Source organism: Elephantulus edwardii, unplaced genomic scaffold, assembly GCF_000299155.1.
Source record: "Elephantulus edwardii isolate Elephantulus edwardi_28Jun2011 unplaced genomic scaffold, EleEdw1.0 scaffold00076, whole genome shotgun sequence".
In the NCBI taxonomy this organism is placed as follows: Eukaryota; Metazoa; Chordata; class Mammalia; order Macroscelidea; family Macroscelididae; genus Elephantulus; species Elephantulus edwardii.
The window spans coordinates 15,154,211-15,178,774 of NW_006399826.1; the positions used below are offsets into that span (position 1 = coordinate 15,154,211).

At 39.5% G+C, this 24,564-nt stretch overlaps 1 protein-coding gene across 1 annotated transcript in view; it reads right to left on the bottom strand.

The window, feature by feature from the left end:
• Window positions 1-21,771, bottom strand: part of PSTPIP2 (proline-serine-threonine phosphatase interacting protein 2) — a 41,151-nt gene extending 19,380 nt beyond the window's left edge. Inside the window, exons 1-6 of the mRNA XM_006889237.1 lie at window positions 21,742-21,771; window positions 20,477-20,577; window positions 14,779-14,856; window positions 11,844-11,878; window positions 9,350-9,456; window positions 2,193-2,255 (exon numbers count right to left, since the gene is read on the bottom strand). Coding sequence (XP_006889299.1) covers window positions 2,193-2,255; window positions 9,350-9,456; window positions 11,844-11,878; window positions 14,779-14,856; window positions 20,477-20,577; window positions 21,742-21,771 — 414 coding nt within the window. The remainder of the gene's footprint in view (window positions 1-2,192; window positions 2,256-9,349; window positions 9,457-11,843; window positions 11,879-14,778; window positions 14,857-20,476; window positions 20,578-21,741) is intronic.
• Between the last annotated feature and the right edge of the window lie 2,793 nt (window positions 21,772-24,564).

Genomic DNA, 24,564 nt, shown 5'->3' on the forward strand with positions numbered 1-24,564 from the left:
GGAGAAACTGGAACCCTTATTCACTGTTGGTGGGAGTGTAAAATGGTGCAACCTTTGTGGAAAGTGGTGTGGTGCTTTCTCAAAAAGTTGCAAATAGAGATACCATTCAACCCAGCAATTCCACTACTGGGAATATACCCTAAAAAGACCATAACTGACAGCCAAGCAGATAGATGCACACCCATGTTCATCACGGCTTTGTTCACAATAGCTAGGAGTTGGAAACAACCTAAGTGCCCATCAACAAATGAATGGATAGAGAAGCTATGGTATATTCACACAATGGAATACTAAGCTGCATTGAAAAAAAAGGAACTTATGCAATATTATTCAAAATTAGTCACCCTGGAGAACATTATGCTGAGTAAAATATCTCAGTCACAAAAGGACAAATACTGCATGGTGTCACGGTTGTAGAAAGTGACTGACATCAGGGTTGGGGTAAGACTGAGAAAAACTGGATATTGAAACAGATGAGGGAGAGAGCAGTTTAAAAGTGATATATGATAGCATATTGTGATTATCACAGGAATCCAGAATTAAGGTTGCATAGTGGAGTGCATTTGGGCAGCGGTGGGGGAGGGGAGCAGGGTCAGGGTCTGGGGGGGATTGTATACCAATGAAGAAGTTTATCTTTTGCTTTTCAAAGAGAGGAGTGAACTGGGGGGAGGGAGGGTAAAGAAAAAAGTGCAACAATGAATGAATGAAAAGCCAAAATCTCTGTAAATGTTCATTAAAATTAATAAAAAAATGAGGAGTCAGAAAACCTCAAACTTGGCGTCAAACCATAAGAAGAAAAAAAAATACAGATACTATCGCTAAAGTGACTTTTCGGTCCCTATAAAAATGAATGGTTATGGCTAAAGAGGGCATAGGTTCATTAACTAGAACATTTCTGATGTAAAACTATAGAACCATATCTGCTTTTCTATAGAAAAAAATAAACTCCTACACATGTTCCACAAAATTTCATACTAAAAATAACAGGGCTTGTGGGGAAAAAAATTTCTTAATACAAGGAAAATGTCTTTGTCACTCCTTCATCTGCTTCTGCAGCCCAGCTTAATGTTGAAAGCACACCTGTTCTCAAAGCCATTAAACTAATCATTTTTTTCACCAGGTTTTTCAGCTTCTCCTTAAAGTCATCACCCAAGACGATGAGGTTGGCTCAAAATAGAGCAGGGTTCGGAGCTGTTGTACATAGGGTCCCTATGAGTCACAAGCGACTCGACAGCACCTAACAACACAACAACAATAAGACTTTCTCTTTAATTATGAAAATTCAGAAGAAAATAATGTTTTAACCACACTTTTTCTGCATTGCCCTAACGTTATTCCATATTTAATGGGTACTTATGAGATGATCTATCTCAAAGAGAAATGTCTGGCAGCAGAAGAGGCCATGTATGTCCTCAACATTGATGACACTTTCTTTTTTAACTAGGTCACTGGATCTACGTCATTGGCATCAAGTATTATCTCTATACAAAGATAGAAACATAAATTTTCCCATAGATGAATTCATTTTGTCTAAAAATTAACTAGAGTTACAATAAACAGGTGGAAAGTCCCTAGTATCTTGTTATAAGTTTGTTTTATGAAAGCTTTTTCATTTAAAGGAAAGTTGGGAGCAGGAGTGGCATCCACTTCCTAAAACACATGCCTCTGGAAATACTATGAACTTTGATAAATGTTAATAGTTAAAGAGAGGCTTCAGGCCTTTTGTTCATAGGGTTGCTATGAGTTGTGTTTGACTTAATGGCAATCAACAACAATGACAGGCTTTTATAATGTACAAGTATTATAAGATAAAATCACTTAATATCAGAAGTGAAAAAAACAAAATTCATCAAGGTCACAGTGAAAAAAAATCACAAAATAAATGACATCAGATAATATATATGCTTTGTGCTTTTGAAATATCTATACTGCCCCAGGTTACCAGAAAAATAATATTCTTGTGTTCCAACCATTTGATGTCAAGCTCAATCTTTTCCAGAGCCTTTAAAAAGAAAACAGGCTAAACCACAAAAGGCTATTTTCTCTAAAATGTGGCACTAACAGATAACAATATGAGTGAAATGGCATTTGAAGAAGAATATGCTCAGAGTTGACAGCCCAGAGTTTCAAAGAATGTTAAGAGTTAAACAACAACAAAGAAAAACAAACAAAACCAAGAAAGTATTACTCACATCCATAGTTTTCTTGAATTGTAAATTCCTTTGTTTATGGATCGCATCCATTATAACTTCTGTCTGAAGAGAGAGAACAAGCACTATTAATAAAGAGCACAAAATATTATTACTAAACAATTGTGATTTGGGCCACGTAGTTAACATAGATTATCTCATTCTGTACTTATATTAGGTGTTGTAGGGTGGTTGTTGTTAGGTACTAGCGAGCAATTTACAGCTAACAGCGACCCTCTGAAGAGCAGATCTGAGCCCCGTCCTCTCCTGCACCAGCCTCAACCTGTCTGATACGCTCAAGCCTGTTGTTAGAGTCCTTGTGTCAATTCCTCATGGACCTTTTCCAGCATGATGTCTTTTTCCAAGGACTGGCCTGTCCTGAAAACATGCCCCACGTATGTGTGAGACAGTTTTACCAGAAGGAGCTCTCCAGGGAACATTTTGGTTGAACTTTCTCCAAGACAGCTTTGTTTGTTTTTTTGGCAGTCCATGAAATATTCAGTACTCTTTTCCAACACCACAATTAAAAGGCATTCACTGTGAGTACACAAAAGTAAGGTGTGGGGTATTTTTCTCCATAACATACAAACATGTTTTGATGAATTCTCAAGACACTTGGTGGAATATTTGTGATAGACACATTTCACATATGAGAGGGGGTTGGAGTCTTTTTCAATTTCATATTCATTTAATACATTCTGGATTAAATGCAAGTGTCAAGTTTTGATGCTATTTAATCTTCATCCCATGAGTGTTGTTGGATATTTGAAATCTCCCCTGAAGGAGAGAGATTCCTCAGTAAGCTAGGCAGCAGTCAGTTCCGAGCCCAACCAAACGTGAGGGGTACAGAAACGGCCATACATCTAGCAATGGGAAGACACTACAGACAAGGAAAAGAAGCAGAATTCAAACATGAGCTCCCATGGAAAGACAAAGGGCCATATCCTAGGAATTACAGACAGTTATGTTTCACAGGGGTCACTGTGTCCATTGGCCAGGAGGAGGTACTACACAGACCAGAACAATTGGTAATGTTGGTCTTTTCTGTGGTTCTTTCTAGTCTGAATATACATACTGTGACTCATCTATCAGGAGCATCACTATTTTGTATTTGTGGCTCAACCCTAGCTTCCTTATCCTCAAGTCCTACGTAACGCCTGCTTCAAGCACCATGCAGGTGGCTGTAAATCTCTAGCATTAGTCAAAATACTTTATTTCATAGTATTTCTCCCTCTGATACTAGGGATTCCTGGCATTTAACAGATGGCAAGGTTCTTAGAGAGCAGTAGTCCAACCTTCAAACCTGGTCTGTGTGACCCCTGCGTCAAGAGGTAATATGCTTTGTGCAAGGCCACTCAGGGAGTTAACGAATGCCAGCTCCAGCTCCATTCGCTCCATCACCTTGATTAAAGTTTCTTCATGTCCATGTTCACTTATTGAGTGACCTCCATGTGTGACCTCAGGTGAATCAGGGATTCTTTTTCAAGTCTCTTTTTAGAAAGTATTACTTTTAAGGTTCAAAAACTTTCTGCTCAGACCAACTTCAGTGGGATTTTGATTGTACTTTTATTATTGATAACACAGAGACACACAAAAATGCAATCACCTCTGCTATAAGGAGGATCAGCTATGAGTCTGGTTTTGACTCAGCGGCACATAACAACAAAACAGGGTGAGGAGAAGCAAGACAAAGGGTAAAAATGGGAAAAGAAATTTGCAAATGAACCTGTAGCAAATGACTGAAAGAGTAGCTCTGTGGCCCATCCGTCACTCTATTGACACTGAGACTGTATGTGTGAGACTGGAAGTAACTTTCCATCACGTGCTGGAATCAAGATGGCCCTTTTCTTGGGAGATAGTTCTGCACACAGGTGGCTCTAAATTCTGCTGTGATCATTCCAACTTGCACTGACGATAAAACAGAATATGGATACCAGCAGAGAGCGCAACTGGCCACGTCCGAGCTCTGCTACTTAGGACATTTATGATGTGGAAAGAAGTTGAGCAGCTGCAAGTATCAATGAGAAGGGCTCCTAAGGCCCTCCGAGAGAGAAAGAGCCTCATCTGTTACCCCCTTGCCTTTATTGCCTTTCATTCGGCTGATGTTGTCTTCAATGTCATTGCCCTCCAGAGAGCTTCTCATACCCCACAGAGGAAATGAGGTGTCCTCATTGTATGTTCACATGGCACCTACACTCCTACATTGTACAAGGTTCATCACACTTTGCACCAGGACCACTGTCTCATGCTCATCTCTCTAACCAAACTCAAGCTTCATGTGGACACAATGTCCAATGAGTTAATGCACCATAAACATTCTGAACAGCCATTCCACCTGAACCTCACACACTCAGTGTACTTAGAGAAACCAAATGAAGCTTTCCTTAATGAATGGAAAAATCATCAATTTCAAGAAGTGAAAGACCAGGGCGTGCCAGGTTTGACCAATGAAAATGGGAAGTTAGCGCTGACACATTTTCTCCCAACGTAAATGGTTAAAAGAAGAAGAAGAGGAAAAAACTGTATCTAAATAAGGAAGTGGCACAACCCAGAAGTTACTTTGACACAGGTAGTAATGAACTTACTAAGACATTTTGGACTGCGGAAAGAAATCTCTAAAGGTACTTCCCTGCTGTTGAGAGCAGATAAAAACCAGAGGAACTGGGTGAGCGTGGTGCATTGAGCATAGTCTACTCTATTGCCTAACAGAATTCAGAGTGCTCTTCCAGCTGGATGAACTTGATCTCTGTAATTTGTTAGGAGGGGAAGTTTCAGAAGGCTTGCAAAATTAGCAAAACTCTCCTTGAAATGACCAGAGTTACTAAGTGCTCTTGAAAATGTGAGGAAATGACTCTCCTTCCCTTTTAGAGGAAATCATTCTGATTGTTAAAGACAGCATTTTGAAATATTACTTATTCTTCTAGAGAAGAGTCAGTTAAAAAGGGTTTGACCCTGCTATGTGTGTAATAAACATGCTATTTTTGCTCTAGAAAAGTGGTTAGGATTAACATGAAGCAACAGATAAAGAAGGAGAGTCCAGAGTGGGTTGGGGAAATAGAATGGGTAGCTAATTCCCTCCATGGAAAATTTGCTCCTTTGCCATGGGACTCAGGACTGCTTGGTTCCCTGCAACCAATACTGACAATTTTGATCAAAGATGCTAAAAAAGATCCTGGTCAAAAGAGGGTGATATGAAGAAAAGAAGGTCATATTCACGTGGAATCCAGACTTTCTAGAACCACAGAGGCTAAATGAACATCAAAACTGCTCCCCTATATCATTTTAGACAAGGGCCTCAAATCAAAAGTCTACAGAATTGTACAGGGGCTCCACAAGAAAAATGCTAGTTACAAAATGGACAAAGGACAAGGAAAGAATTTTCACAGAGGAAGATATTCAGATGACCAACAGACACATAAAGAAATCCTCAAAATCACTGGCAATAAGAGAGATGCAAATCAAAACCACAATGAGATACTATCTTACTCCAGTAGCAGTGGCAAAGTTTAATAGGACAGCAAGTAATAAATGTTGAGGAGATTGTGGAGAGATAGGAACTCTTACATACTGTTTGTGGGACTGTAAAATGGTACAACCATTCTGGAAGGCAGTTTGGCTCTTCCTCAAAAAGCTGAACTTAGAAATTCCATATGATCCAGCTATTCCACTGTTTGGAATATATCCTGAGAAAATGAGAACTGAGGCACAAACAGAGACTTGTACATCAATGTTCATAGCAGCATTATTCACTATAGCTAGAACAGGGAAACAGCCCAAATGTCCAACCGCAATCTAATGGATTGAGAAATTATGGTACATTCACACAATGCAACACACAGGAGAAATGGTTTTATAAATCACTAATTTGAGAGGGACTGGAGAACAACACTATGCTAAGTGAACTAACTCAGTCCCATAAGAACAAATATTGTATAAAACTATTATTATTTATTATTATTATTATTATTATAGAAATAGATAACTAGTAAAACGTGTATGAGAATGGGTGGGGAGTGTAACTCTAGGGTCACACAATTTGATGTGTGAAGGGAGAGGTGGGTTAAAGAAATAGGAAAGATACAGTGTGAAAAACAATAAATATGGAATTTGTAAGTAAACCAGAATAAAATACAAAGTTTAAAAAAATTTTGAAAACACTGCTTCCCTAAAAGAAATTTTAAACCTTGAGCCAAAAATGTCCCTTGAAGTCTTCTTAAAACCAAACAAATAATTTAACTATTAACAAAAATCTGCCTTGAGCATTGGGCTCTTTAAAAATCTGTTTGGATTCATCCGTGTTACCACTTGGTTCATAAACCTGTTGTGAAGGAAGCAAAGAATCTTTGGGAAAAAACTTCAAGTTCTATCTAATGGGGGGGGGGGGAGTCTATTTGGAATAAAATTGAAAGTAGAAACTCAAAAGATTAGATATGAAACTTGAGTCCCATTATGTTAATGGGAGAGAAATGGCATAAGAATGGTTGTACATCTCAAACAACATTGTCAATATCACTGAATTGTACATGTAGAAACTTAACAACAACAAATAAAATAAATTATAATGAAGAAAAAGTAGGATCGGACACATCCTCAGATCTAAGTGCCCTTAACAGTCTACATGAAAGACCTTGGTCTGCTGTTCCATTGAATGTTAGTTTCCTCCCTTCCTTCCTAATAAGAAAAGCAACACACATACAGATCATGAAACAGGAAGAGACTGTTTCTAAGAGCAGAACATGTCATGAAAAGACGGTACATATCAGGTAAAATGTCTCTTAAGGTGGTGGTGTTGTTCACCAAAAAGGCTAAATGACCATCAAGAATCAGACTCCAAATTAGAAGTGCAGGCAGAGACGCTGAAACTGGCCCAAAGGTAGGCTTGGCCTTAACAGCCAATTAGTGGATTCACATACTGCAGACAACTATCCCAAGGAACTATAAAGAACCAGAAAGCTGTCTGACACTTTTTTAAAAAGTAAAGACTAGTAATACCATTTGATCCAGCAATCACACTAGTAGATACACAATCCAAAGAAATAAGAATTATCATACAAACATATATATGCACAGCCATACTCCTTGTAGGGAGCTCTGATGGCTGCGTGGGGTAAAGAGTTATGCTGCCAACCCAGTGGTAGGCTGTTTGAATCCACCAACTGCTCCAAGGGATAAAGCTAAGGAATCTTCTCCCATGTGATTTACAGCCTCTGAAAACACCTGGGAGGAACAGCTACGAATTGGTTCCGATGGCACATAACAGCAACAATAGTCACTGTGCACTATTTGCAATAGAAAATAAATAGAAACAACCCAAATTATATTAATGGACAAATAGATAAACTATGATACATTGACACAATGGATTATTATGCAACACTAAAAAATAGTAAAGCATTAATAAAACCCTGTATACCATGGATGTAAAATAGAAGACATTGTTATTATGTGCTAGAAGACATTATGCCAAGTTAAGTAAGTTAGTCACAAAGAGGATATTATGGTATAAGACCAGTATTAGTAAAAGTTAAGGAAAGGTTTACACACATCTTTCTTGGATGATTACCAGGGATGGGAAGGGAAGGAGAGAGGAGGAAAATAAATGGATAGAAAAGCTGTATGAAAGGAAAGACAATATACAATAATAGGTTGATCAGGCATTATCACTGATTAATTATATTATTTATCATAATTATGGGAGCTCCGGCAGCCTAGTGGTAAAGAGCTGTGCTGCCAACCCAAAGGCATGCAGTTTGAATACACCAGTTTCTCCACAGAAGAAAGACCAGCAGTCTCCTCCCATGCAATTTACTGCCTCTGAAAACTTGCTAGTGGGGCAGCTGTGAGTAAGTTCCGACTCAGTGTCACAGCACAACAAAAGCATTACAATTAATGTTATTAAAAATGTTATTTGAATAATCAAATGACATTTTAATTACAATGTCAAAACACAAAATGAATATGAATGATTGACTGAAAACCCAGAATGATTTGAAAACTTTCATTCAAATAAAAAAAGAAAAGAAAATTTTAAAAAGAAAACAATTCTAGAAAGATTTTGAGGAAGGGAGAAGTTTACCAATGGCTATGCAGAGCTATCCAGAAAACCTGGGAAGGATCTCTTCAGACGCTATATAAGAAATAGCCTGTCTCTCACATAAGGGTAGGTAAGACTAGCCTGAGAAAGAAGATTCTAGAAGGGCCTTCTTGATTACAGTTTCAGACTCAATATACATGTCTTTTAGGAACTAAATAGAAAGAATTTAGTGTCTGGTCTAGTCTAAATTTTTTACTATAAACCTGAACTTTTTTTTATTTTTATAACTTCCCAACTATTTATCAGGTCTGAATGGCATCCACTTCCTCAACAACATGCCTCTGGAAACTCTATGAACTTTCATAAATGTTGATAGTTATTGAAAGGGTTCAGGCCTTTTGTTGATAGAGTCGCCATGAGTCATGCTCAACTGGACCGCAATCAACAGCATTAATAACTCTTGCTCATGCCTGTCTCCTTCCATGTAGTTTGCGAATCAGAGTAAAACAGCGCCAATTTTTAAAAGCTCATTCATATATGCTTTTAAAAGAAAAATATAAAAGAGCGTTCCCCAGGCCCTCAGCTTCCCTGTTTGTAAAACGTGGTGGTTGGGCTGGGTAGGGAGGGGAAGGTCTCTCCACCTCTTCACCCTTCCTTTACTGCCCTTTCTATGTGGAGAACTGTGGTCTGGGAGCAACCCAGTTCAAATGTTCTAGGTTCCGCCAAAGATCAAAGGGTGCTCCTTTCCAGTCTGATAATAGTGATCACAGCAAATGATTGCCAGCCACTTGTAGCCAATATTTTCTGGACTTCATACCCTTTGATAATTTTTTATAATATAGGGATTTTTATTTCTCCCCCCCCCCCGAAAGTAAAAGAAAGCAGACTGACTCTCAGAAATCTCTTAAGAATTTTTTAAAAGGTGAACTGTTTGAGATGTAGAATGGGCACACAGGCATAGCCACACGGGTTCCCACATGGGTTCTCAGTAAGTAATCTTAGGTTAAAAGAAGAGCATCTCTTCTTGAGGGCGGGACTTGAATCAAAGCTTTTCATGAACAAACAAGACTGGGATTTTCTGTAGGAGGAAAGTCAAAATCTTAACATATATGTAAATCTAACTAACCTTTTTCCGCTGTAGCTTTTGCTTTTCCCTGAATTCTTCCATTTTCCTGGCCTCTTCTCTTAGAGTCTGTGCAAGCTGAATGTGACACTGTGCCACATTGTCTACTTCTGCAAAAAGAAATTTTAAAAACATAACAAACAATGTCTAGATTCATGTGAATTCAAATAAGCAAAGCTGTTAAAATACTGGAGCAAATGGCAAAATTAACATCACTTGACCACCACCCTGAGCTCTTCTGGATACCTTCATTGCCTTGACTACCAAGAGCAGAGTGAGAAAATCTTTAGCTTAGTTAGCCGTCAACCCAAAGGCTTAGTGGTTTGAAAGCACCAGTGGCTCCACAGGAGAAAGTGGGGAGATGTCTCCTGTTGGAGTCACAGGCTCAGAACCCCAGTGGTTGATGACTCTGCGTCAGAACCAAATTGATGGCAAGGAGTTTGAGTTCTGTTGAGTATATGTTCATGATTGAAGATAAAAACAGCCACAATCCTCTTCTCCTGGAGCTTGCCATTATCTTTGCACAAATAACGCACACATTATGCAGTTTTTTGAAATCATACATCTTTCTTATGGCCCAGTTTCCTATGTGTGTTATGCATGCTAAATATGTGCATATATTGTCTACAGGGATGGTTTACATGCAAAAATATAGTACTTTTTTAAAAAATACAGTGTATTTCAGAAGGCATCAGCAAAGGAGAGGAATAGTCTCAACGAGATGGATTGACATGGTGACTTCAGTGGGCTCGAGCATGTCTCGGAGGCTGTGAGGACGGTGCAGGAGAGGGCAGGGGTCAGATCTGTTGTTCATTCGGTCACACGAGTCATATTCGACTCAATGGAACCTACCAACAACAACTTGATCTTTCCACATCTATCATCCCGTGCTGTTGTTATTGTTCGTCGTCATTAAGTTAAGCAGGACTCATAGTAACCCCATGAACAACAGATCTGAACCCTGGTCTGTCCTGTGTCATCCTCACACTCTCCAGCACACCTGTTTTAATGAAAGATTTCTTCAGCATAGAAATGGATGAGGACCTCAGAGAAATGCAGCACCGTCGGCAACATATTCTCAGATCTCAACACCTGTAGAAACGGCTCTGGAAGGACATGATCAAACACGAAAACTCGGCCTAGTAAACATGTTTTGCTGGAGAAAGTGGGGTGTGGACAAGCACTTTAATGACTAAGTCTCTGTGCTGTTGTTGCTGTGTACAATTGAGTCATCACGAACCCCTCGCTGACCCTCCAGCAGATTTTCAGAGGCAGTAAATTACACAGGAGATTGCCCATCTTTCTTTCATGGGGCAGCTGGTTGGAGCCAAACCATGTACCTTTGCATTGACAACACAATTTCTAATCACTAAGCCACCAGGGCTCACTAGGTCTTTGAGGTAGAACAAAACAACAAAAATGGAGTGGGGTTGCCCATTAAGCAAGGTAACATCGGCTCTTTTGTGCTTATTTAGTAACGTGCAGTGAATGATTTCACTTTTTTTCATCCCATCAAAGATTCTGTTGTAGGTCTGGCTGACATTTGTCTCTCTCCCAACTCCACAGCACCATCCTCCAGAATCAAAAACTTGAGTCCAGAACGAAGGCTGAACAGTGGAGTGGACCTGAGGGGAGGGACTGTATAACAATGAAAGAATTTTACTTTTACTTTTCAAAGAGAAGAACGAACTAGAGGGGAGGAGTGGGCAGGGAGAAAAGTGCAACAATGAGGGAATGGAAATCCAAAATCTCTGTAATTTTTCATTAAAATTAATAATAACAATGATAAAATTTAAAAAATTAAACAACATGAAAGCAAACAAAAAACAACAACAAAAAATCTAACTTAAAAAAATAAATAAATAACTCTTTACAAATTTGCAGTGTCTGTCAGGAGTGGCGTGTCCAGTAAGCTAAATCTTGCTTGTCCATAACTACAATCTGTAATGAACACTTTCAAGTGTTTTTCACCACATCAAAGAAACCTATGTGAAATTGTTCACTACAGTTTGGTAGGTGAACTGATGTTTACCTTGCTTCTTGGTAATACACCCTAAATAAAGATAACCTTCCACAGCTGTGGTTCTCAAAGTGTGGTCCCTGGACCTGTGATCCATGCAAATCCTCAGCTTCCCTCCTTTTAAATCAGGACTTCTGGGGGAGAGGTGCAGCAATCTGTTAAGAACATTCCATGTGGTTCTACTGAAGCACGGACTCTTCTGCTCTGGGTGCATCAACTCTATCTCATAATGGGCAGCGGTAAAGGGTTCTCCAGCTCATTTCAGCTCCACAGAGCTATTTCTCACCTTAACAGCTGCACTGAGTGTTGAATTGTGTTACTAATGCAAAGTTAACATTATTCTTTTTTTCCCCCACTCAATATGAGATTATGGTACTCCAGTAGTGTGATTACTATTCAAATCAAAACCCACCTTTAGTGACAGACACGGCACAAGAGCTTGCCAAGGGCAGCAAATACACTTTAAAAAGCACTTACGCTGCTTGAAGACTTCAAGGGCCCGCTTCAGAGTGCTGAAAAACAAGCACATGCATAATTTCAGTTCTGGAAATTGTTTACCTAAATCTTAGGATAACGCCTTTGCACGTTTCTCTCTACAGACAGCAGACAGCAAATAGAATCATCATTGCTAGTCTGAAAGTTCAGCAGAAGAGCAAGATTTCCCTTCCCACACGCTCAGTTTCAGGCATAACTGTCATACACTCCTTGTTATTTATCTGAGCTGGACAAAGGAGCCCCGGTGGTGAAGTGGGTTAATCATTGGGCTGCTAAACAAAACATAGGTAATCTGAAACCACCAGCTTCTCAAACAAAGCTGAGGCAGACTGTTCCCATAGAGTCTTGTAAACCCTAGGGGGCATTTCTTAGATACATAGATAAATAGAAAGAATGATAGATTGACAAATAGAGATGCTCTTTTTAGTTTCTAATACTTTAATTGATCTGCATACAAGAATTTGTTTACAGGTCTCTTTGCTGAGAATTTCATAAGGTTAAAATCAATGTGTCGGCCAGGCTGCCTTCTCCTCTGGAGACTTGATTGGTGAAGAATCTCATTGTAGGCTCACTAAGGCCATTGCCAGACTTCACTTCCTTGCAGCTGTAGAACTGAGAACCTCAGCTTGTGAGAGCTGTCACTTAGAGGCTGTTTTCAGTTCCTAGAAGCTAGCTGTCGTTCCTAAAGATCGACCATGGCTCTCCTACCAAGTTCATGTTCTTCATCGAGCCGCCAAAGTGCATCCCTAGGCCAAGTCAGCTAGCGAGATGAGATCTTATCTAAAATAATCAGCAGTGATATTCCATCATCATACCATAGACATGGAAGGCCAGGATTCATTTTTTGCCTTTTTTCTCTCAGTAGTTCTTTTCTCTCCCAGATAACCAGCTCCCCATCATGCACGGTCTTAGTCTTCAGCAAGCACAGTTCCTGAAGTAAACCCTCCCCTCGGGTGAGGACCTGGGTAATGTTTGTGAACACTGCTATCTTCCTGATGGTTGATCTCACTGAGTTCACTCCAGCTGTTCAAGTGGGAATGGGATTTGATGAATTCACGATCCTCTATGCACAGCAGCATTTAGTACACGTATACATGGAAATTCTGCTAGTCTTCTAAGAAAAATCATGATAATTGACAGTCCCTGCTAGACATCAAACTTGGAAAGGTGGAGGGTCAATGAAATAGAAGAAGACCCTCAATGAGATAGACTGCAGCAATGGGCTCAAATATGTCAGAAATTATGAGGATGGCACAGGATAGGACAGGGTTTAGGTCTGTTGTTCATACGGTTGCTATTAGTCCTACTCAACTAGACAGCACTTAAAAACAGCAGCAAACCTCTGTTCTTAGTTACCTCACATATACCTCACTGTCTTTTCTCACAGAAATATTTCCAGTCACAGAGGTATGCAGTTCGAATCCACCACATGCTCTGCTGGAGAAGGAGGAGCAATCTCCTCTTGTACCAGTCAGATCCAATTTGATGATACACACACACAAAAATAATAAAATTTAAAACTATTTCCAACAATTATTATAAACATATCAAGCATAAAATACATACATGTACATACTCTGTCCACTTTACCCAGTTTATAATACAATTTCAAAGAATACAAAAAAATTAATCATTGTCTTAGAAGAATGAATGAGCATTCTTAATGAGTGGGCTTTTTGTCATAATTATTGACAGAAAGATGAATGTGGAAGCAGATACGTTTGAAAGTCTCTCACTAACATGTGTTGCAGGGTCCAAAAACCTTTTAACCTCCGAATCAAAAGTCTCTTCAGAGTTTAAAATGAATATGAGCTCATGTTTGTACAATCTTTCACCTGATGAAAAAATATAGAAGTTCCCACGGATGCTGGATTTTCTGTAAATGCTGCTCTTTTGACCTTATATAGTCAAAGAATAAGAGCTAAAGAGTGAGTGCCTCCTAATGTTATTGGGTTTTGTTATTTGTCTGAAAGTTGAGCCATGATAGCGGGTTTTGTTGTTTTGGTCTTGCTTTGTGGGGTTTTGATTTGTTATTTGTTTGCTGGGTTTTTTGGAGGCTTTTTACTGTTATTGGGGTTTTTTAATATGTGTAAAAAATTAATATATGAAGCTTTTTAAAATAAATTATAAGTACAAAAATATATTTCTATTTTAATATATTTTATCTTTATAATTAATAATTTTAGAACATTTTCTCTTTCTAATATATCGTTTATATTTTATAATATAAAAATATTTATAATTATAAATTTTTAAGCATTTTAAAATTATGCCAGCAGAACTTAAACTATGTATATTTAACTGGAGATCCTGTACAGCTGCTCATGAAGCCAGCTGTGCATAGGAGGCCGTGTATGCCGAAAGTAGGCATCATATAGCCCTGTTTGCACCCTCAGAGTGCTTGATGAACAGCAGAGGAATAATTATTGTGGTGGTGAAAGGTCACATTGGTGGAGAGACCTTACAAATGGTGCAGAGACAGGCTCCAATTGTTATCACAGCTAAACATGCACGTGTGTGCATGTGTGAACGTGTGCACGAAACAAACAAATCCCATAACATTTCTAGTGTTATGTTTTATAAATAGTGTAAACTCCCATGCGATTTACAGCCTCTGAAAACTCACTGGAGCGTCAACTATGAGTTTATGCTGATTCAACAGCACAACAACTGATAGATAAATATGAATAAGGAAGAACTTCAGGGGAAATGTGAACACAGTAATAATGAGTTGTGGCTTCAGAATTCATTTTCAGCCTCCTCTCTGCTTCTGTAACTTTTAAAAAGTATTAAATAAGGGGTGGGGGGAATACTAGATTAAAAGCATTTTCTCCTAACACATTGCCTTCTGTCTGAAGTGATAAGAGTCTGACAATTATCTGTCAGCCTGGAAACTGGAAAGAAATATGATACTTACTTGATCTCAGACTGTCCACATGGCTTCTTCCTAGAGAGGCTGAGCAGATCTTTGCCATATCTCTCTTCTATTGATGCCCTAAGATGAACAAAAGAGAGGGTGATGAGTTCTCAAGGTTGACTCCTGCCTAAGACCCATGAGCTTGTCACTTGAAGACAATTGCCCTTGACAGCAGAGGCTCAACTAGCATTCCAGTCCTCTGACTTGCAAAAAAGGTCAAAAGACTTTCATCTAGGTGATCTTTGCCAGCTAAAATTTCACAGAGTGAACTCAACAGCAATACTGAGTGTGATACCCTGGCCATGGCAGCTTAATATTTTAGAGACTACCAGTTCAAAGCCATCATCCAAGAATTAAAGGGGTGGAAATAAACAGAATAAGAGATCATTTCTCTCAACGGCTACACCCCTGATGCTGAACTTTTCTTTCAGTAAGACTTTTCCATTCAAACACACAAAAATGCAAATTGTGTCCCCAAAAGTGGAAACTTCAAGTACAAACTGCAGTTGGCACATCTCACATAAGTGGCTGATTAGACCTTGCCCATCATTGTCCTGTCTTTTCACCTGGTTCCTTCTCATTTCCTTCCCTCCCTTTCTCTCCCTCCACCTATTTTTATAAAACATAATTCATGAGAATTATTGTATGAAACACAATGCGGACAAAGAATAATGTGAAACATTATGTACACAAACTTTGTAAGCAAATCAATTAAAAAAAAATAAGTGATTATAACACAGTGATTGAGGAGCCTAAAGTCCCTAGAACTATCCCATGTTCTCTGTCATTATAGCCACTTCTTGCCCCAGTCCTCATCTTAACCTAAACCATAATAATTGTTTAAAGGGATTTAAGGAAGTGCTGGTGGCCTAGTGGTAAGAAGCTGTGCTGCAAACTCAAAGGCATACAGTTCGTACTCACCACAGCTCCACAGGAGAATGGGCACCTCTGAAAACTCACTGGACAATCAGCTATGGTTTGCTTCTGACCCAAAGGCACACAACCACAACAGGCTGGTCTGAGTCATCCTGGTGGTGCAATGGCTAAGTATTCAGCTGCAAACCAAACACCTGGAGATTTGAACTCAATAGTGGTTCTGCAGGAGAAAGACCTGACAGTTTGCTCCAAGAAAGATGATGTTGTTGTCATTCATTGCCCTTGAGTTGGCATCAACTCATAGCTGACCCTCCAGTGGGCTTTCAGAGGCTGTAAATCGCTTAAGAGGAGATTGCTCTTCTTTTTCCCACAGAGCAACAGGGAGGTTTGATCCTCCTACATTTGTGTTGGGAGCGCAACTCCCTACCCACTAGGCCACTGGTGCTCCCTAGTTTTTCTACAGCTTAGAAAAGCCTATGAGACAGTTCTACTGTGCCCCAAAATCACTATGAGTTAACAACAGGCTAGTCTACCCTACTTTATTTGAAAATTGTAAAAGTTAACAAGTTATAAATAAACATTCTCATAGCACATGATTCAAGCAACATAAGCTACATAGAATAATATGCAAAAATCCCCTTTCATGATCTTCTTCAAGCCCATTTCTGTCCCCAGGGATCATTAACTCTATGTGGTGATATATCTCATTCTGGTCCTTTTTTCTCTGCATTTGCATGCAAATCCAGGCACACACGTACACATATACACCTCATTCTATTATTTGTTACTCTGTAACAAATGCAGGTAGTATGGTGGATTACTCTTTAGATTACATAAAGTTGGTAGTTCAAATCCATCAACTGCTCTGCAGGAGAAAGATGTGGCAGTCGTCTCTCACAAAGAACTCTCAGAAAGCCAATGGAGAGTCCCCATAAGTTGGAATCAACTTGGCAGTAGGCTTGGGTTTAGGTTTTTAATTCGTTTTCGCCTAGTAATGCATCTTATAGAATTTTTCTTCTCAGTTCATATGGATATACCATGTTTGTAGCTTTCCATGGTAAGGGATTTTTAAACACCATTAGAAAAGAAAAAGCAAAATTAGCATACTTGCATAAGTATGATTACACATTTCCAAAAGTGTGTCTCTGGGATAGATTTCTTAGAAAGTGGATTTACTAGATCAGAGGGGTATGCATTTTAAATTTGGAGGAAATAGGGCCAACTTGCCCTCCAAAACAGCTTTGTCACTATATCCTTCCACCCTAGCTGAAGAGGCACACATTAAAGACACTGAAGGTTCCATTTCAGATCATTACAAGAAAACCAGTATCAAATAAAGTATGCCACAATGAATGACTGAAAACCTTAAGTCTCTGTAAACTTTCATTAAAATTAGCTAAAAAAAAATAAGGAAAAAAGTGTGCCACACGAATTTTTTGTTTGTTAGTTTCTTTGTGCATATGAACATTATGTTTACACTATATTGTAATATATTGGGGGTGCATTAGTGTTATGAAAAGGTTTGAAATATTATGAAAATTTCCAAAATGGAAAACAGAGACATGAGAGGAACACATGCTGCTGGGAAAATGGCACTGATTTTAGATTTACACCATGCAAACCTGCCACAGACTTTCAATTTATAAAATATGCTATGATCATGAATTTCAAGAAAACGAGACGTATGAGCCTGTATATGAGTTCCCATTTCCTGGAACCTTCACCCATGTGAGAGGTAAAAAATCTTTCTAATCCCATCTCTCATCTTTCTAGTGACCTGATGCATTATTTCATATGATTACCGGGCATTTATATTTCCTTTTTTAAGTTATCTACTCACACACATTCCTGTTGTTTAACTGAGTATACTGGGATTTCCCCCCCCGCCCCTATTGTTTGGTTATGTTGTTATGCATCGTCCCAAATTATACCTGACCCTCCAGTGGGTTTTCAGGGGCTGTAAATCACATGGGAAGAACCTAACCATTTTTCTCCCTTAGAGAATTTGAACCTTGAACCTCTGTCTTGGCAGTACAACTCCTTACTACTGTAGGAATTCCTTACATTTATAGATATGTCTTCTTTTATATAATACAAAATTTCTTTCTCCCCTGTGTCATATGTTTTACATAATGTGTTTCTCTATTTTTTAAGACAACTATTAAATATTTATATACAAATAATATACATATTGAGAACATGTATTTATTTTTAAGCAAGATAATCTGGTCTACTTTATCGTAAAGCACAGATCACTATGACATAGTAAGAAGGGTTCTATTGCATGTGCATATGGATTCTAATAACTTGAGGCCTCATAATCCTGAATTACAGAATAAAATACGCCCCCGAAGAAACAGAAGAACAGTCCAAACAGTCCAAATGACAAGTAGGTTAATGGCTATATCCATTGGCTTGCAATACAAACATACCAATTTTGGCTAGCTTTGAATATTCTATTTTAAGCTTCATTTTTGATCCAGAGCTTTTGGCAACATTAGACTTTGTAGTTTCCCTGTTACAACATGCTTCTGGAAACATGTTTCTCCATTTTGTCAAAGGGATACACATACATTATATTTAAAACAAGTAAAAAGAAAAGTACAAAGTAGAAAACAACAAATTGTCCAAAATTTCACCACTCAGGAATAAGTTGGGTTAGCATTTGTTGATAATCATAATGAACATTTCTTCCTGCTCATAATAGATAGAATGGAGGAATAGAAATATAACACATAAATAATTTTAAAAGAATGAGACCATAGTCTACATTTTTTTAAAAAAAGAATAATAGTAATCAATGGCATAGTGTTATAAATGTAGAAATTTTTGTATTGGTGAATGTTTCGATATGGGTATTTTTACCACAGTTAATTTTTTCCAAATGAATAAAACTAATTCTACTATTAGTTTAATTTTATAGAAAAAAGGGAAACTAAATATCAAATAATTGTCCATTTGTACAAAATTTAAAAAAAAAATCACTTCCTAAATGATCCTTCTGAGGTGAACAAACCAGACCCACTTCCATTGAGCCAGTTCTGACTTGTGGAAATCATCCATTGCCTTTTGGAGACTATACAACTTTACGGGAAGAGGTTCTCCATCTTTCTCCCTTGAAGGGGCTGGCAGACTCAAACCACCAACATTTGGGTTAGCAGTCCGATATGCAATGCAGTAAGCCAGCAGGGCTTCTTAAGGTTGAGAGAACTTGATGGAAATGCTTGAGACCCTTGCTTGTTTAAGGCTTAGCCTGTTTTTAATTGTCTGACAGCAGCCTGTGGAGATAATGAGCTCCACTGTCCAAACTTCCCTGTCTGCAGAGAGAAAGGAGAGTCATAAAGGAATGCTGCCATCATCCACATCTAGAATTTAAAGAGGGAGGCTGGACCCTTCAGAGAGGAAAGAACAATGGCTGGCTCCTGTCTGTGCTCTTTTCATTAGACGCACATCATGGAAATGCTCCAGTCCCCTTAGACCTCAGCGACAGCTCCAAGAGAGGCTTCCTTACAGGGACGAGGCAACCAGTGTGATAAACTTGATCATTATATAATATTCTCTTGGGCAAAAGACTTTATCGAAAACCTTCTGATGTCTCCAGATTCTGACCCCATCACTCAGCGCCTTACAACCAAAACGTGCTCATTAACATGGATACTGGCAATGGTCCTGTTCTTTGGTAAAAACCAAAACAAACCTCTCAGGCAAAACTTCATCCAGAATCACTTGAGAAACAGAGCTTTTCGGAGGAATAAGATATTCGCCAAAATTGACTTACATCATTAAGTACAGATTTTTTTTAAAAAAGCCAAATTTACCACTAAAATAAAATCTTCAAAACCACTTCAGTTTTGCAGAAACCACAAAGCCCCACCACCCACCGGACCTCGCCCAAATCTGTCCCTCTACGTTTCTCACAAACTCCCTTACGCTCGGTTCTTCCCTTTCAGTTAGATGTCCTGCCACAGATATTTGGGTCTCTTTCCTTTATCAATGCAAAGCTCCCCACCCCCAAAGGCCACCTCAAGGATCTCCTCCATAAAGCTCACCCTTCTCCTCTCACCTGTTTTATACCGCATTCCTTTTCCCTGAGGTCTCTCAGTGTCAGGTGGACCACACCACTTAGAATTACATTTGCTTTCTCATTTATAAATGTTATCTCCCACCCTGATTTCTAAGAACCTTGTTGTTGCTATTGTGTACTGTGCAGTCAGAACCGACTCACTGCTGACCCTCCAGCGGGTTTTCAGAGGCTGTAAACGGCACAGGGTGAGAGGCCCAGCTTCCTCCTGCAGAGCAGCTGGTGGATTGAAACCACGTGTTTTTGGATCAGCAGGGAAACTCTTAACCACTGAGCCACCAGAGCTACCTTCTGAGAAACTCAGGGAAGGGTTTTATTTACTTCTTGAGTATTATTCCACTGCTGATAGCAAGAGATCTAAAGGGGGGAAAGGGGAAGAGATACAAAACAAACAAACAAACAAAACCAACAACAAATAAACAGTGCACCATTCTTTCATTAAGGAACTCTAGTGGCATACTCACACGGTGTTATAGTGCTAACTCAGAAGTGGCACTGTCTCTGGCAGTTTGGTGCCAGCAACAGTCCAATGGAAGAAAGCTAGACAGTCTCCCGCATTGCGATTTACAGCCCCCTGAAATCTGCTGCGGGTTGGAAGAGGGGGAGGGAAGGTCAGCTCTAAGTTGGTTCCTACCCAACAGCAATGAGTTTGTTTTTGAGTTTTGCTCTGCTCTTTAGTCACATGGAAGAATCCATCTCCAATCCCCAGTCCCCATCTTCAGAGAGGAAACAACACTGTACCTTTCTTTTAAAAAGTCTTCAAATTCTTTGCAGTTCTTGCGGCCATTGTTGAGGTGCTGGATGATGCTGTCATAACCGACGGTGCTGAGGATGTCCGAGCTCTGCAGATGAGAAAAAGACAACATTGCATCAAGCAAGGGCAAACATAGCAGCCTGAGGCGGGAGCAGCAGTCAGTCAGTGAGAAATTCTGGAAATACTTTATGTCCTTACTAAAGACATCACTAGAGGGCTGCCCAGGATTCAGGGGCTAAGGTGGATGGACGGTGGTCGACCACACTGTCAGAGGGAGTGATACCAAAATGACTATAAACTTGTTCTGCAGTGTTTCAGCAGAAACGTTTTTTAATGTCCCTATAGATAGTTATAACAACAAAAGCCTTTTTTATAAGCTCGGGCTCTTTCTCTCTCTTTCTCCCCTCCCTCCCAGTATATATCTCAATACACCTACAAGGGTCAAACTCTATGTTAATTTACATTTTGAACTTCCTAAGAATAGCAAGTCTGTCTTGGAGGAAGTACAATCAAGGTGCTCTGTAGAGGCAAGGATGGTGAAACTTCGTCTCACATATTTTGAGCATGTTTTTGAAAGGGATGTCATGCTGGGAAAGGTGGGGGTGTCAGAGAAAGAGAGGAAGACCCTCAACAAGATGGATTTATATAGTGACTGTTGCAATGGGCTCCCACATTACATGGAAAGGATGGGGCAGGTAGGGAAAGGTTCAAATCTATTTTTCAGAGTCACCGTGAGTCACAGTTGACTGGACTGCACCTAACAAAAACAACAACAATCATCTACAGATGTGCCCAGATAAAAGCCTTCATTATGATCCAATTACAATGCCGCTTCACATCATGTCATCTAATCTCCACGTGATGCAAGTGCATGCTATTGTTTTCTTTGCTGCTAATGTTTCTATAGTCACTGATTCTGTTAAATTGTGTGGTGTTTTAGCTAAAGCATTGTGGTAATTTTATACTTTTGTGAACCTATCATTGCTGATGTCAAATGGATCCTGGCTGAAAACAGATAATACCAAAAGAGTGTCCATTTATGTTCTATTGACTATAAAAAGTATTTTGCTATATTGTTCATAACAAACTATGGCTAATATTGAAAAGAATGGGAATCCAGAACACATTGTTGCTGTTGTTGTTGTTGTTGTTATGTGCTATCAAGTCGCTTGCAACTCATAATGACCCTATGTACAAGAGCCCTAAATGCCGTTCTATCCTGTGCCAACCTCACTGTCTCAAAGGCACTCACTTCCACCACTCCCTCATAGAATCGATCCATCTCATCGAGGGTCTTCCTCTCCTTCGCCGCCCCTCCACCCTCCCAAACATGATGTCCCTCTCCAAGGACCAGTTCCTCCTTGCAACATGCCCAAAGTATGTCAGATGAAGCTTCAGAATCCTTGACTCCAAAGAGCATTCTGTCTTCACCTTCTCCAGGACAAACCTGTTTGTTCTCCTAGCAGTCCATGGTATGTTCAACACTTCTCCAGCACCACAGCTCAAAGGCATCAATTCTTCTATCAACCCTGTTCACTGTCTAACTCTCTGATGCATAGCACATAATTGCAAAGACTATAGCCTGGATCAGGTGCATCTTAGTCTCCAGCCTGACGTCATTGCTCTTCAGTACCCTTGAGAGGTCCCTCACAGCTGACTTTCCCAATGCAAATTCATCTCCTAATTTCCTGGCTGCTGCTACCAAGAGTGTTAACTGTGGAACCAAGTAAACTAAAACTGTTAACTATCTCAATCCCTTCACCATCTATACTGATGCTGCCAATTGGCCCAGTGGTGAGAATCTTTATTTTCTTGATGTTGAGCTTCAATCCACATTGAAGACTGCAGTCCTTGACCTTCTGCCGCAAGCGTTTTAGGTCCTCCTCAGTTTCAGCAAGCAGGGTTGTGCCATCCACATAATGCAGGTTGTTGATGATTCCTCCATCAATCCTGATGTCACATTCCTCCTCGTACAGCCCAGAATGATCTGTTCTGCATACAAATTGAAAAGGTATGGAGACAAAATACATCCCTGATGAACCCCCTTCTGGATTTTGAACCATCCAGTGTCTCCCTGCTCTGGTCTGATGACTGCCTCTTGGTCTAAATATAGGTTTCACATTAGCACAATCAAATGTTCTGGGATTCCCACTCTTCTCAGAGTCAGCCACAGCTTGTTTTGATCCACACAGTCAAAAGCCTTTGCATAGTCAATGAAGCACAGATAGACATTCTTCTGGTATTCTTTGCTTTCTGCCAAGATCCATCTTACATTAGCTATAATATCCCTAGTACCACGACCTCTTCTAAATCCAGCCTGCACATCTGGCAGTTCTCTGTTGACATATTGTTCCAAACATTTTTGGATAATTTTCAGCAGAATCTTGCTTGCATGTGATATCAATGATATTGTTGGATAAATTCCAGAACACACAAGTATGCTTATGTGAAATCTATAACTAGACTAAGAAGCTGTTGTCCAAACAGAACAAGGGAACAGTAGATGGCTTAAAATCAGGAAAAGTGTGCATCAGGGATGTATCCTTTCTCCATACTTATTCATTCTGTATGCTGAACAAATCATTTGAGATACTGGACTCTTTAAAGAAGAATGAAAAATCAAGAAGGGGGAAGACTCATTAACAGCCTGTGTTATGCAAATGGTACAACTTTGCTTGCTAAAATGGAGGAGGACTTGAAAACGATTGCTGAGTTTTCAAGTAGATCGATATGCTTTCAATACGGATTACATTTCAACATCAAGAAGAAAAAAAATCCTCACCTCTGGACTTATAAGCAACGTCATGATATAGAAAAGATTGAAATTGTCAATGATTTCATCTCACTTAGGTCGACAATTAACGCCCTTGGTACCAGCAGTCAGGAGATCAAGAGATGTATTGCATTGGGGAAGTCCACTGTCAGGGACTTCTTTAAATTACTGAGGAGCAATGATGTCAGTTTGAAGATTAAGGTACACCTGGTTTAAGCCATGTTCTTTTCAATCACTTGCTACACATCTGCAAGATGGACATTGAATAAAACTGACAGAAGAATTGATGCCTTTGTGTTGTGGTGTTGAAGAAAGCACTGAACGGCCCATGGACTGCAGAAAAATCCAAACAGATACATGCTGGAAAAAGTGAAGCCAGCCTGCTTCTTGGAGTCAAGGATGTTGAAGCTTTCTTTGTCTCATATATTTTTGAAATGCTGCTAGGAGAGGCTATTCCCTGGAAAGGAATATCATGCTAGGAAAGGTGGAAGATCAGTGAAAGAGAGGAAGATCTTCAGTGAGATGGATTGACATGGTGACTGCATCAATGGGCTTCAGTGTGTCAGAGATGATGAAGATGGCACAGGATAGGACAGGGTTCAGATTTGTTCACAGGGTCACTGTGAGTTGTATTCGACCTGATGGCACCTAACAACAATGACACATCAGCAATTTTTTTAAATGAAGTAATAATTAAAGAAAAAAGGGAAGAAACATTTCTGCTCAATTACTTGATAATGTTGTCATTCAATGTAGATTGACTTTACAAAACAATTTTGTTCCTTTGTTGTTGTTGTTTTGTTATTATGTGCCGTCGAGTCGCTTGCTTGCGACTCATAGCGACCCTATGTACAACAGCCCTAAACCTTGCTCTATCCTGTGCCAATCGCACTGTCTGTGACACTCCCATCCCAATTATCCCAGTCATTGAATCAATCCACCTCATAGAGGGCCTTCCTCTCCTGTGCTGTCCCTCCACCCTCCCGAGCATGATGTCCCTCTCCAAGGACCGGTCTCTCCTCACAACATGTCCAAAGTATGTTAGACAGAGCCTCAGAATCCTTGCCTCCAAGGACTAGCCTGGTTTAACCCTTTCCAGGACAAATCTGTTTGTTTTCCTAACAGTCCATGGTATTCTCAATACTCTTCTCCAGACACAGCTTAAAGGCATCAATTCTCCTTCTATCCTCCTTGGTCATTGTCCAACTCTCTGATGCATAAAAGTGATTGTGAAGACCATAGCCTGTATCAGACGCACCTTAGTCTCCAGAGAGACACCGTTTCTCTTCAGTACTTTGAAGA